The sequence below is a fragment of the Melozone crissalis genome, unplaced genomic scaffold, assembly GCF_028551555.1.
Source record: "Melozone crissalis strain CALT ecotype California unplaced genomic scaffold, PUWL_Pcris_2 ptg000041l_1, whole genome shotgun sequence".
Lineage (NCBI taxonomy): Eukaryota > Metazoa > Chordata > Aves > Passeriformes > Passerellidae > Melozone > Melozone crissalis.
The window spans coordinates 6,096,411-6,111,348 of record NW_026535819.1 but is presented as its reverse complement, the minus strand read 5'-3'; the positions used below and the strand labels follow the sequence as shown (position 1 = coordinate 6,111,348).

Sequence of the window (14,938 nt, the reverse complement as noted above, 5' to 3'; positions counted from 1 at the left end):
TGGCAGGGTACAATGAGATGTCTGCCTTTGGGATGAGCTCACTGCAGAACCGAGTGGGCAAACACAGGATTTAAAAAACACAGCAAGTCCTTCATTATAAGCAAAGGGACAGGTATTAAGGTTTTTTAAACAAGTTTTAAGGGGTTTTTAATGGGTTTTTTTTACATGTGTCAGTTTCCCACCACTGCCATCACCGCATCGCAGTTCTGGGAGCAGATCCCCTCCAAGGGACAGGATGATTTGCCCCACACACTCACCCAAATAACCTCTACTTCCTCCAGCACGATTTTAAAGTTTTCCAGCCTGTTTTGGCAAAGCATCCTTCTGGGGATGGTTTGTGGGTTTTTCCCTGTTGTCACTGAGAGGTTGTTGCCAGCAAGTATTGTCAGCAGAAGGTGATCAGGTCAGTGTGAAAATTAAAGCATTTAATATTCTCTGTCTCTCTTGAAAGCACATGATAAGAAGCTTCGTGAGACTGAGGAGCTCAGCTTCCAGCCCATGTTTTGGGTGGGGGAATGAAGTCAGTATCACCTGCAAACGGGTCCCAGAGTGCAGGTGATTAACCCGAGGCAGAATCCCAGCGTCAGCAGGGACAGTTTCTTTCCTCTGTCACCTGGGATCCCAAATTAGAGGTTGCTGGATCACGGGGTACCACAGACCTTCTGTTGTTTCTGATGTATTTGGGGTAACAGCAGCATTTGCAGGCAGTGGGGCAGACCAGGCCACAACCAGCAAATCTCTTGTGAGCACAACACTGAAGGGAAGGAAGCTGGGCTACAGACACAGGATAGGCTTGATAAACACAACAAGCCTTGAGGCAAAGCAGCTTCCAAGTCTGCCGATTTTGGAAGGGGCAAACAAGATCCAGTTCCACCCACAGACCTCACAGAACGAAGCAGAGAGTTCTGCTGCACATTCCCAGGACACACTGAAGCAGACATGGAAACCAGTGAACAAAAAAAGCCAGGCAGCTGGATCTTCAGGTCTAACCACATTTTTGAGGAAAGGAATCCACTGACTCCAGATTCCTGGGCTCCCTTTTTTCAATAACAGGATTCCCAGTGCTGGCAGGCCAGAAACCCACCGTGCAGGTGTGTCCTCTGCACATCCAACAGGAAACCCAGCCTGGCACAGAAAGTGAAACAGTTCCTGGCCTTTATGATGATGAGTTCAGTCAAATATGGAACAAGTGAAAAACACAAGCAGGTCAAAGTGCAGCTCACAGCCTGTTATTAAACTGAGAAGATGCAAGTTTGGAATAACTCCACACCATGGGATAATCCTGTGCAGTGGGGACAGGTACCCATTCCCCTGACAGGGGAACTGGCAGCAGGCACTGCTGTGGTGTCTGCACCCCCTGCCCATTTTGGGAGCTCCCCAGCCTGGACCTGTGCCTCTGGGGAAAGCACCCACCCACTGCAGCTCCTACCCACAGCTCCAAGAATGCATTTACAGCTTAAACTGACTGTGATAATCTCTTTTCTTTTTTTTTTTTTTGATGATGAGGCTGAAAGCTCATTAAGGCCATTACAGCAGAGGCACAGGTGTAACAGAGAACCATTACTGTGTTTATGCTCTTACAGCAACGTGTGCAATTTAGTTTTAAAACTTTAATCATTTGGCTGCCAGGACAAATGAATTAGTGTGATGATGCTTTGCAGAGGAAGATGCTGATGATGTAGTTTGCAGGGCTTGTGCATCTGGGATTCCCTTGGGATAAGAGATAGGATTTGAAGGCTTACCAAATGTATTACAGGATCTACCTCACTTCACCTCACTGAGTTTTGTCCCTCCTGCATTTATCTCACCTTGTTTCTCCACTGCTGCTTTATCTGTGTCCTCAGAGCAGAGAGGAGGCAAGACAAGGTGTGTCTGATGGTGCTGACCCTCAGAGCACAGCACTCCCAGCCCTGGCCAGCCAGGCACACCTCTCCAGGAGAGCAGAGGTGAGGCCCACACTTAACTGCACAGCACAGACTGATAAAAATATCCCAGACTGATAAGACAGTGCCCTGAGCCAGCAAAAGTTGAGGAAGTCGTGGCAGCACTGGGGAGTGGCCTCAGGAAAGGCTTGGGGCAGGAAGAGCACAGGGCAGGGATGTGGCTGGGGCTCAGGGAGCAGAGGTGAGGTGGGCACAGCCATAGGGAAATCCATAGCATGTGAGTCTGGGATGAGCAGAATCCATGTGTATCAAAGCACCTTGGTCACACACACATGGCCCCATGCATTGCACCTGGAGCAGCAAACAATACAAAGCCAGAGGGATGGTGGAAGGATGAAGATACTCTACACCCACATTCCCTCTGTGGGAGGCTCAGACTAACCCATCCCCTCTGTAAACAGGAGCTCTGTCCCTTTAAACCATGTGAATTTCTCCAGAAACAATTATGCAGCAAAAACACAGCAAAATCAACAGGGTGAATTCTGAACTAATAAAGATTTAATCTCTCAGTCATGAGACTGGGTTTGTTAGGAAAATACACACATCCCTGAGACTGCAGCTCTGGTTGCTACACTACACACTGCTCAGCAGCTCGCTGGGCATGCTTCCAAACCCATTTATTTTTAACATCAGTCACATTATTCAATTAATTATAAAAACACTGAGGTTTTCAAGAGATGTTTCTGATAAAACTGCAAAGTAAATATGCGTGAGAACAGCAAGGATTAAAGTGTCTGTAAACTTTAGCATTGAGGCTGTTGCTATAAACAAGAGAAGCCCTCGAGAAGGTTATTTACCAGAGTGAATCATAGCAGATAGCAGAGTCTCCTCCCACACCACACACAGGGATCGTTTGTCCTTTACCTAGGGATGCAAGCAGAGCATCCACACGTCTGTCAGCATGTGCTGGGGCAGGAGAGGTGTGAGAACTGGGCTGGATTCTTCAGATGCCTCTGGCATTTCAGCAGCACAGCTTGTAAATATCAAATATTTAGCAGGCTCTTTCCTAATAGGCTGGAAACAGAAATCAAAAAATACCAGCCCATCTCCAGCAGTGCCTCAAAGCCTTGAAAACACCAGATAGGAATTGATGGAAGGATCCAAGGCTCACCTGTAACAGCAGCCTGCAAACCCTGCTGTTTCCTGGTAACTTGGTATGTCCTGTGATGGTTTCACTATACCAATACAAAATGTTTTCCCAGTCCAAAGTCTGTGTAAGCTTAACCTGGTAAGCAAAAATCATAATGCATTTGGCTTGATCCAATTTTTCACTTTTATCCAAGGACATTTCTGTGTACTTTTCCTAGCAGACTCTTTCTTTTTTCTTTTTTTTTTTTTCCCAAGGTTCACATTGTGGTGGAATTATTTGATAGCTCTGATATTGTCTGCATAGATGGCAGATTACAGGCAAGGAGTCTGGGCATCAAAGCCTGGCAGAGAGCAAGGACTCCCAGGCTTTCATCCAAGCTTTGCATATCAGCCTTGGGAACAGTCCCTCCCACATGAGCCTCAACTCCTCAGCCACAGAGGCTCTTGGGCAAACACCTAAGTTTTAAATCCAGGCAAATCACGTTGATGATTGCAGCCTCCTTCAGGACAAGGAGAGACATTTTGTTCTGCTTGCCCTTAAAGGATGGAATCCAGCCTAACCAGGGATCCCAGCCACAGCACTGGATGCAGCAGCAGCAGCAGCACATAATGACAGGGAGCCATTTTGATGAAGGGATGTGCCCAGCTTGCCACATCTCACTTGTGGAGGGTGAGATTCCAGCTCTGGGCCCTGCCTGGTGCTGCTCCCCAGGGCTCTGTGCTACCTGGGGCTCCCTCCTGCTCCAGCCAGCCCAGGCAGTGCTGGCCTGAGCCACAGCCACACTGTGGTGCCCTGAGGGGACAGCACGGTCACAGCGCTGGGTGGCCTGAAGAGCTGAGTGCCTGCAGGACACGCTGAGGAGAGGGATGTCACCTGGAGCTGCTCGGGCACTGGGAGGAGTCAGGGGAGAGCTCCTGGCTGTCAGGAGGATGCAGAGACAACGTCACCAAACCACAGAATGGGTCCACAGTGGGTGATCTGGGCCCATCTTCCTGCTCAAGCAGGGTTGTCACAGACATATTTTATAAAAAATCCTTTTGCCAGGATCTTTTCTCCTGAGAAGATGAGAAGCTTCAGCTTCTCCATGTTTTGCTGCTTTGGAATGTGATTTGGAGAATTCTTTACCCAGCATGTGAAATTGTTTTTACTTGATGAACAATGACTGCCACCTGTGTCAAGGCTGTGAGCAGTCACAAGATTTTATTACCATTCCTTTCAAGCCTTCTGATGAAATCCTTTCTTCTATTCTTTTAGTATAGTTTTAGTATATAATTTTCATTTAATGTAATATATATCATAAAATAATAAATCAGCCTTCTGAAACATGGAGTCAAGATTCTCATCTCTTCCACTTCAGGACCGTGTCCAGACATTTCTGGAATATCTCCAGTGAGGGAGACTCCACAACCTCACTGAGCCAGTGAGCAATCACTGCATAGAAAAGAAGTTCTTCCTTATGTTCAGGTAAAACTTCCTGGGCATCGCTTTCTGCCTATTGCCTGTTGTCCTTGTGGTTGGCACCACTGAGCTGAGCCAAGCTTCATCTTCTGGGCACTCCACTTTAGGTAATTATACACATTAATGAGGTCCCCTCTCAGTTATCTCTTCTCGAGGCTGAACAGGCCCACCTCCCTCAGCCTTTCCTCATAGCAGAGATGCTCCAGTTCCCCAGTCATCCTCACTGCCCTCCGCTGGACCCACTCCCAGGAGCTCCTTATGTCTCATACCAGAGGTGACTCTGCCATCATCTCGGCCGAGGCAGGGACACCCCAACCGCAGGTCTGTGCCAGCAGAGGGGCTCCAAGACACCGCGTGGAGCAAGAAGCCCAGCGCCCCAACTCCCGCTGAGGGGACACCGAGGACCCCGCTTCCCGCCCACCCCCTCAGGCAGGGGGCGGGGCTTGTCCAAACCGGCAGCTCTCTCCTCCAATCCTCGCGCTCTTTTCCCCGCCCCCTGCCGGAATAACCAATCACTGCCTCGCAGTGCTCAGCCCGCCTCTTTGCTGCTGTCCAATCGGGCGGCGCCGCTCGCGTTTTCTCGTCTCGGGGGAGGGCGGGTGTTACGTGCCGTCGGTATTCCCGAAGCGCGGCGGCGCCGCTCTCGCCGCGCGTTCCCCGCGCACCGCCTGCGCTATCGGCGTAGCGGCCGCAGTTGGCGTAGCGCGGGCAGAGGCGGCCGTGTCGGGGAGCGGCGGCCGCCGTGCGAGGAGCGGGCTGGAGGAGCGGGCAGGGCCGGGCGGGCACCGGGCCGGGACCGCGCCGCAGGTCAGTGGAGGGCGCTGGGAAGCGGGCTGAGACCTTCCGTAAGGCAGCTGGTGATGGGGGGCCGGGAGAGGGGTGAGATCGGGCTGCACTCGGTGTACGGACTGGGAGGGTGCTGAGCCCGGGCTGTAGCTCGGTGCTCGGGCTGTGGGACCGGAGCGGGGCTGCAGCCCGTGTATGGCTCGGTGCTTGGCCCCTGGGGCTGGGCTGCGGGGCAGTCGGGGGTTCGGAGGGCCGAGAGGTGGGCTAAGATCTGGGCACAGCTCGGTGCCCGCCTCAGAGAGCTGGGACCGGGGCACAGCTCATTGCCGGGCTGGGACCGGGGCACAGCTCAGTGCCCGGCTCAGACAGAGAGCTTGTACCTGGGCACAGCTCAGTGCACAGCTTGGACAGGGAACTGGGACCGGGGCACAGCTCATTGCCAGGCTGGGACAGGGAGCCGGGACCTGGGCACGGCTCAGTGCCCGGCTGGGATAGGGAGCTGGCCCCTGAATGCCATTCAGTGCGTGCCCCCGGAGTGCCAGGGGACAGGCTGTGACCTCACAGTAGCCAGAGCTGAGACCTGGCAGCAGTTTGGCACAGGCACTGCTCGTGGTGTGGAGCACTAACCTGTCTCCCCTCTCTGCTCCGAGGTGCCTGCGGAGCCCCCGTGGAGGTGCCCGGGCCCTGGCAGAGCCAGCGGGCAGGAGAGGGTCTTTAACCAACCACCCACCCAGCCACGCAGGCAGCTCCCAGAGTCAGTGCGGATTGTTTACTGCCCGGTGCTCATAACCTTGTCCCTTTGAGATGTTAATCAGCTCCTGCCTCCCTGGTTTAGGTGTTTTGTAAATGTGTAACGAAATCGCTGTCTGCAGCCCCAGATCTGAACTGTGCAGCGCCGGTGAAGGCAGCATTCCCGGTGGGCCTGGCCATTGCACAGCCAGATGACCTGATTCGGTTGTTATGCTGTGTAATCTGGAGCAGCCTGCTTGTTTTTTTCCTCCCTCTCTGCTGCTTTCTCCATTTATAAGATACAGGTGCTAACACTTAGGGCTGGTTGGAAATGCAGGAAAGAAACATATTTTGCATTTCTTGAGACGGCTTTTCCTTCCTCTTCTTAGTCTGCGCATTAGAATGATCTTGTGCTGTAAACTGCTTCTAAATATGATGACTGAAAATAGAGCAAATTTTTATTAGCTGCTTTGCAAAACAGAAATTACAAGGGGGATGACAGCAGTGAAGCTTGCTCTAGGCAAAAAGGGGAAAGAGGATGTTGGGGCTGGGCTAATTGGGGCCATACCTCTTCAGACTGGAATGAGTCTGGACTGAATATTACCTATCCAAACAGGTTTTAGAGCAGGAGGAGGAGTCCGAGACTGGCTGGAACTAATTTACTCATTTCCCTCCCAAAGGCTGACCCAAAGACCTGTATCAAAGAGTTGCACAAGGGATAGAGACTGGAAGCTCTTTGAATGTGCTGCCCGAAGACTTAAGGCCTCTCCTGGGACTCGAGATGACTTCTCACAAGAGATGCTTTCAGGAGGGGCTGTGCTGAAGACAGAGCACTGCAGCCTCTAAATGGGACAGCTCCTGCTGGTCTGGAGCTGAGACCCAGCTTCCCTCCCTCCCTTTTCCCTTGGAGATGTTGCAGAGATTTAATCTGACCTCTCCCTGCTCACCTGAAGCCTGCCGTGGCGATGATCCCGCAGCCAGATCCGACCACCAAAGAGAAGAGAATTGTGAGTTTGAGGCTGGGCCCTCCTTGTAACTGAACTGGAATTCACCCCTGCTTGTGCTCCCACAACGACTGCCCTTCCTCTGCTCTGTTTGTGCTGTGAGCCACCTCTCCCTGATCTTGTTTGGAATTCCTGAGCTCTCCACGCTGAATTTGCCCATGGCTTTCTTGATGAAGAAGAAGAAATTCAAGTTTCAGACGAGTTTTACTCTGGAAGAGCTGACTGCTGTCCCCTTTGTCAATGGGGTTCTGTTCTGCAAAATCAGGCTGCTAGATGGAGGAGACTTTGCTAGTTTATCTAGCAGGTAAGACCCTGTCTGCAGGCTTGCTGTCTGCCTGTGCTTCTTTCCCTGGTTATTCTTCCCTTGAGTGGTTTAGCATATGGCAACCACTTGCTTACCCCTTGATGGGATTTTAACAGTTCTGTCGTAGGGCCCCACATGCCCTATCATTCTCCAGAGCAGGGGAAGTGCATAGCTGAGAGCTCTGAACCTGGGTGGTGTTGGCTGATTCGAGCTGGATTGAATTTTTCAGAGATGAGGGGAGGGAGTGGGAGGTCACTCCTCTGAAAGGGGATTAAATCCTCTCTTCTCTCTCCCCCTCCTCCTTGCCCAAGTTCTCACACACTGTTTCAAACCCCGTTCTGTGTTGCCTTCATGCCTTACTTGAAACTCAGCTCTGTAGGAAACTATGTCTAAGCAAATCAACCCTTCCCGACTTTGCTCTCCCCTTTGATACTGAATTCCTCCTCTTGGTAAGGGTGGAAGTAGTTTGTTTTGCATTGTAAATTGCTGTGCAAGGGAAAACTGCTGCCTGCAGTCAGAGTTGTCAGTGTTAAAGACCCAGTTTATCTCCTTGAACTGATGCCATTGCATTTCCCACTTCAGAGCAGCAGTGTTTTCTATGTCCTGTTGGAATCCTTCTGCTACACACATTATAAGGTTCTGCCATCCTCTCTTGGCATTTCTCTGCCTCCTTCAGGCAGGTCTGTCCCCACTCTTGTTACTAATTGCTAATAAAAACGTGCTTTGTTTCCAACTATGCTCACAGATTATCACGAACAGTATGCAAACACAAATTCCATAACAGCCCAGACTTGCTTTCTGCTTCAAAATATGAAGGAAGTCTTCGGTGGCTTTCAAAACTTGTTTTTTTACTTTCCTGAGTGACTGCTCTGTTTTAAAGGCACAGGATTAGTTTGTGCTAGCTGTTAACTGCTTTATCCCAGGGCTAAAGCCTGGTTGGGTCTGGTTTTCTTCTTTGTAATGCTTTGTACTGGAGCAAAGCACTACATTTCTCATTTCAGGAGAGAAGATTTTATTGGGCAAGCATGAAACATTTCTGTCTTGCAAACAGAAGTGTTAGGGCAGTGCTTGGGGTTTTTTTTTCCAGAGGCACAATGCAACCTCATCTGAAGCCCATAGAAGCCGAGGGTGTGGAACACCTCCAGAAATGGACTTTGAATTAATTTCTCTTTTGAAGAAAATCTATCAAAAGAGCTTTTCCTTAGTGTTCTCCCCTGGGGCTAGATCCTTGGGTTTGGTGGAAGCAGTTTATCTAAGGAATTCAAACAGTATGTGAACTTGGGAAGAAATTAACCCTTCCACTTCCTGCAGTAAGTGGCACTGGAGGGTGTCTCAGGAAAAGCTGTGCAGGGAAATGTCCATCTCCCTCTCCTTGTCCCTGAAAGCAGCTCCTGGGAGCCATCCCTGGGGTGTGCTGGTGCTGCCAGCCGTGTGGGTTGCTTGCTGAGCTGGCTGGGGTTCAGGAGTTCGCTCAGCCTTGCAGATGTGTGCCAGCAGCAAAATCAACTGTAATTCAAAACCAAACACACACATAGCTCTGAAACGAGCAAAGGCAGGAGGGCTGGGGGGTTTCCCGCCTTCCCAACCTGTCTGTGCTCTAACTGAAAGCACATGGAAACCTGTTCCTGCTTGAAAAGTTACAGCTCTCAGTGGTATTGAGTCATTTGACCTTTTCCAAATATTTTTCCCTGTTGCAGTTAAAGAAACTTCAGGAGGGATGAATTTCCCGAAGAGTTACTGTGTGGAGAGGCTCCCAGGTCATGCCTTGGCTTTGCTCTGTACTCCTCTCTTCATCTCTATCACCTTTTTGATACTCACTGGGAAAGGTTAAAATAAAGGAGATACTGTATACATATTTTGTTAGAAACCTGTAAGTTTAGAATCTATGATTGTTTCTCTGAAATCAACCACTTCCAAAACTGATTGGATTTGAGGCTGGAATGTCTGGCTAGTCATCTCTTGGGAGCTGCTTGTGTCCAGAATCTGGTGTTTGCTCTGCAATCGATTTGGGCTTCTGTGATCTGGGCTCTTTGGAGGTCTGTGGCTGTGACTGAGCTGAGCCGTAGCTCTTCATGACCATGAGTTTTCAGAGAACTGATCTGAATAATGTGTCCCGTGTCACCTGGAGTCTGTAAACTGAGGCTAGAAGTAGGTATAGGAACTCTTCACAGGAAACATTAAATCAGTTTTTGTAGCTGTCTGTGGAAAGAGGAGTGTTGTACAGGAACCTCCAGGGACAGATTTTTCAGGTTATTTACACTAAGCTTACCTGACACCTCATGCATGTCTGTGGCAGGAGGTGGGAATATGAAATTCCCCATGAGTTCCAGGTGACACTGGGATCATTCTGACCTGGGGACAAGGCAGAAGGAGCAGCCTGCAGTGCTGGCTCCATCAGCCTGTCCTGGTCCCCAGTCCAGCTCAGCCTGGTGCTCTGGCTCTGCTGGGACACACACCGGGCTGGGACCCCCTTCGCAGGCTGCTCACCCTTCTGTCTAGAGGGGAGCCTGTCTGAAATGTGTTAAGACTAAATGATGTTAGGAATTTAAGGATGTGTGGAAAAGGTTCAGGTCCTGTCAGCACATTCAGCTTTGGGGATCTGCCTCTCCTGGGTTTTCTGGTTTGTTAGGGTTTTTTACAAATTGTTATTTTCTTGCAGGCAGCTACTCTTATTGCCAGTGTTCCTGTGCTCAGGCCTTGCATTAAACTATAGTATTTTAATGACTAAAGCTTCAGCTGTAAATCTTTTGGTTTGTCCTTTCCTCTCCCTTTGTGAAGTTTCCTTAGGCTGTTCTGGGGCTTCTGAGGGATAAAACTCACAGGTTTCACTTTACAGTGCTCAGTGTTAAACCCACAGACACAATAGATACTTTTATCACCTTGCAGTTGGATTACAGAAGTTGGGCATCTGAAAAGGCATCTGAGCCAGGTGTAGGCCAGGCAGATGCTGTATTTCCCAATATATTGAGAAGTACCAATATATTCCTTGAATATTTTTAATCCAGAGACTTAAATAGCACAACCACCGTTGTGAATTCAGTTGCCTCCCAAGTATGTTTAAAAATAGCAGGCACAGAGAAGTGGAGATGTATTCATGGCAACCGTTTTTGTGGAGCAGGTGGGCGGCTGCATTTTGTACCAGTCTGAAGCTTTCTGGGGGGGGGGTGGTGCATCTTTGTTCCTAGAGAGATGAGACAATAAATTCATCAGGCAGTATCCCATCCATGGATCAGCACAGGCTGAGTGTCCAAAGGAGTGCCTAAAGCTACAGGCTGATGTACTAAGTTCATGTACATCTTTGGGTGTCCCAGAAGAGGAAGACTCAATTAAATTCCCCCTCTCTGCTTGCAGTTCATGTTGAGTGACAGCCAGATGCTCTTTGCTTGGTGCTGAGTGATTTCTGGCTCTGTGTTGGCAGCCAGCGTTGCTGGCACACAGTGTGAAGGAAGTGGAAAGCCAGGTGTTATCCACAGACTCCTGACGCCTCATCCTACATTGTTCTGTTAGCCTGCCAGCAGTTCCACTCTGGTGTTTCTGGATTTGAAGGAAGGGATTGTACTCTGAAAGCCCCTGTCTGACTCTAGAGGCAAGACTGTTTTGCATGAGTTGAGCAGCTTTGAGAGCATTTCCCACTTTCCTCATTGTCTTCTGAAGGCACCTTACACTGTATTTTTTTGAGACCATGCTTTTCCAAGCATGTGCAGCATTTCAGCTTGGTTTTCTGATCCTGGCACTCATTGCAGGAGTGTGAAACAATGGATGTAGCTTGTCTCCTGCAGCCCTGCCCTGTTTGCATGTGGGCTGGGTCTGGGAAGACCTGACCCTGTTGGGGTGGTCTGACCTCCAAGTGTGTCAGTGCTGAGCCTGAACCCACAATGTTCTTACCCTTGCAGTTTTTGATTGAGTCACTATGAAAGGCCACTTCCTGCGCTGCATACTTGATTTATTTTTTGGGGGTGTAAAGCTTCATCCAGAATATCAGAGGAACACTGATATTTGGGAAGGCAGCTCACACTGACAGCTCCCTGTGCACTGAGGTCAGCTTTTGTGTAAGTGTGGCTCTGTCATCATCGTGTAGGCACAAATGAGCTGAAGCTGCTTGCCTTTGGCAGCTGGTGGGATAAAAAGCATTATAATGCCTTAGTGATAAACAGAACTTATTCACTACTGTAGGACATAAATAAAGGAGTAAAACATTGCCCTGCTAACACAGGGCTGGTGATTCAAAACAATTTGTGAAGGGAGGTGCAAGTTGTGCCACCTCCAGAGTGCAGCTCTTGGTGGTGGGAGTTAGAAATCAACTACTTCACTGTCTTTACATAAATAGTCATTGTGCCTGACACTTCAGGTAATTAGGCTGACCATGTTTAGCTTTTTCAGACCGGAAAATCGTTAGCTGTTTGTTTAATCAGAGACTGAAAGACTGGTTCAGCCTGGTTGAGATCTGAATCTTGACCACTCTCAGCCTTAAAAAGCAAAGGTTAGGTAACTAAATAGTTTCTTCTAGAGTCCCCAAGAGGGAAGAAAACTGGCTGTAGTGAAAAGGGGATCACTTGCTGAGTGCTGCCTTTTGATTCCAGTGGGATTGTCAGAGTTTAATAGAGCAAGGAACTTGATTGTGACTTCAAACCATTCTCCCAGTTCCATATTTTAGGACAGTATGTGCTTGGCTCTATCCTCTGCTAGAGCGTGTGGTATGTTAAGGTATTTTAAAAGTACTTTTGTTGCAAATGTGTCTGGAAATGCAGACCTTCCCTATGTGTACAAATACTCCTATTATCCAGATCAATAGACTTAGTTTTCATGTTCCAGAGCAGCTTCACATAACATCCTTCCTTCCTGGCAGAGCCTCAGGAACAGGCTGGGGCTGTTAATGGAGAAGTGATTTGAATACAGCCTCTAGGAGTGATTTGCAGTAAACGTGACCTAGTTCAAGATAATATTCAAGCACAGTACCTGCAGTGCCTTGCATTGTGAACCAAATACACAGAGTACAAAAAGGGGGTTCATTCCAGGAGTGCAGCTAAATGTAGGTGCAAGTTGTGAGAGCAGAAGCAGCGAATGAGGTTAAACCTCTCCCAAGTTGAGCGTGTTGATAAAATTGCAGAAGTGATGGAGCACCGCAAAGTCCCCGGCACAAACCATATTAAGTTGTGCTTTGAGTTTGCAAAGCACTTTTAGTAGCAGCCTTTCCTGGCCTCTGTTTGCTACACCTGCAGGGTGTGACAGATGCTTTGGAGCAGGCTGATTTGCTTTGTGCTGTACTTGCCTCTTCCTGTCACCGGTCACCGCATCGAAGCCTGTCACAAGACTGGCAGAATTACTTTAAACCTTCCTGCCACGGAGGCTGTATCCTGCTGGGTAAAGAACAGTCTCTGTTCATGGCCTGGCTCTGTCCTGGCTGCTGTGGCTGAGGCAGAGGCTGCTCTGCTGACCAGAAGCTGTGATGTGAGGGCTGTAAGCGATACGCTGTGTGTGCAGCATCAGTAAATACGGTCACATACAGGCGGCTTTCAAACTTCCCCCTCAGCGCCGACTCTGAGCTGGCATTGCTTTGACAGCTGACTCTTAGCAACAGCCTTATCTGTGTGACTTAAACAGCCCTTGGCTCAGAGAAATTACTCACTGAAAATTAATGTTCTACTAGGAAACCAGGGCTCTGTGGCCCACTTAATTTGCAGGGTGACAGTACCATCAGTTCTGGCTGAGAATCAGGGTAGGTAGGCGAGAGTGGCCCTGTTCCTTTAAGACATGTATTTTTTTCCTGAAATACAGGGAAAGACCTAAAGGGCTTCCAGTCCCTTTATTCTTTGTGCTCTTGAGCTGCCATTAGTGTTGACTCTAGCTTTGTAGCTGAATTTCTGAGGAATTCATGTGTGCAGAGAGACCACAGGCTGCCCAAGGCACAGCAGTTGGTATTTTAATAGGCCATAAGTTGCCAGTGGCAAGTTGTTGTGTTACCAGCTTCTAGATAAATGAGGCAGGTACAGATTTATTTCTTATTATTATTTTATTGCAGGAAACTACATCTGGTAGTGTTTCAGGAAAGAGGCCAGCGTCTTCTCAGATCAGAAACCTCCCTGCCTTCAGGCCTGGCAGGGTGGGATGGTGAGCTCTGCAGCATCCACCTGTGTGTGGGGCTCTGTGAGGCCTCATCCGTGCGAGGACAGGCGGATGTGGCTCTGTGTGTGACCTCCCTTCTTCAAACAGGATGTGTTCTGCATCCTCTGTGGGCTGCCAGCTCTTCACTTGCTTGCAGCCTACTCTGAAATGGATCAGAAATTATTTCATAGCTGGGTTATTGTATAATAACCAGAAGCCTTTAGAAATTCCCTGGACCAACATTTGGATCCGCTAATTTTTTCTTTAGCGTCCTGTGAACGCGTGGCAGTAATCCATGCTGTAAAGGTGATCATTTCAGGTGTTATTTCAGGATGTGTCAGCCCACCCCAGTACCAGCTGCTTGCCCTGCAGGGTGAGAGACTTTATTTTTTTCCTCTTGCAGTTTATTCACGTTGTGCCAAGTGCACTTGCTGGGAGACACGATGCACGTCGCTGTTGTAACTGCGGGCTTGGCATCATCGTCCCTCTGGTACCATACAGTGGGACTCGGCATCTCATCTTAGTGCCTGGGTTTGAAAGGCACTTCCCACCAGACAAACAGTTGTGCCAGTGTTCCCTGCATGAACAGCCTTCTTGTTTGGTGTATTTTTAATCTGATGAGCAAGAATGGGAATTGTTGTGCGCGATTCGAAATCGCTGATTGTCGTGGGTATCACTGTCACGTGCTCCACGTGGGTCACCCCTGTGGCTCAGTGGATTAGGCCAAGGGGCTGGGGTGGAGTTATGGGGATGAGGAAGACAATGAAGAGGAAGCACATGGAAGCTAAAGGATTGGGAGGAGGCAGATGTGGGAGTGACAGGATGTTCTACATAAGCAGTATGGTATAGAGAGGCCACACTCCCTGCGGACAGCGAGTAGCTGAGCTGGCAGGAGAGCAGGATTATGCCTTTCCTTTGGCTGAGTTTATCCTACCTCATTGCTGGGAGGAGGCCTTGAAGGAGGTCCCATGTTGTAGTAGGAGATAGGATGAAGCTAAAAATACTTTTACTGCTGTATGCTGTACTTTAAATAAGAAATGAATTCTGTCTGTTCAGCCTGAAAGCACTGTCAGTGCTTACATGGGAGGAAGGAAAAGAATGTGTGCATTTACTGTCCTGGAAGGGCTAGAAAGCTGCAGCACTAATTAGCAATGCAGCTTTAGAGACCTACAGAGGTCATGTGGTTGGGTTCTCTTGTTCTCTGTCTGGTCGCTTCTGTTTCCAGTCTTTAAGGGATAATATTGTTCATCAAAATAAAGATGCAGATGGCCAGGAGAGGAGGAAGGAAGCACTTCTCTGCAAAAAAAAACCTGGCATAGGGAATTTTTTTTTTTTACCTGGTGTTGTGTCAGACTTTGAGGCTTTATCTATGCTTGAGACAGCAAAGGTGAGGTGGATGTGGCATCATGGTGTTCAGTGGGTTTTTGTTTGCATCTGTGTAGGCTGAGGAGAGGGTTTCCAGTTTAGTTGTGTTTCCATCATGCCTATTTCTCCTGTTAGCTCCCATTCTTCCCATCCTTGC

General features: G+C 49.0%; 1 protein-coding gene across 3 annotated transcripts in view; it reads left to right on the top strand.

Annotated features, from left to right (window-relative positions):
- Window positions 1–5,227: 5,227 nt before the first annotated feature.
- The window catches only part of EEIG1 (estrogen-induced osteoclastogenesis regulator 1), a 36,514-nt gene continuing 26,803 nt past the window's right edge, over window positions 5,228–14,938 (top strand). The window contains exons 1-2 of one of the 3 annotated variants that reach the window (XM_054284139.1): window positions 5,228–5,298; window positions 6,687–7,314. In XM_054284139.1, coding sequence (XP_054140114.1) covers window positions 7,169–7,314 — 146 coding nt within the window. In that variant the 5' untranslated portion in view covers window positions 5,228–5,298; window positions 6,687–7,168. Of the gene's footprint in view, window positions 5,337–6,622; window positions 7,315–14,938 lie in introns of all 3 variants that reach the window. The other 2 variants (XM_054284140.1, XM_054284142.1) reach the window with 2 other exon arrangements.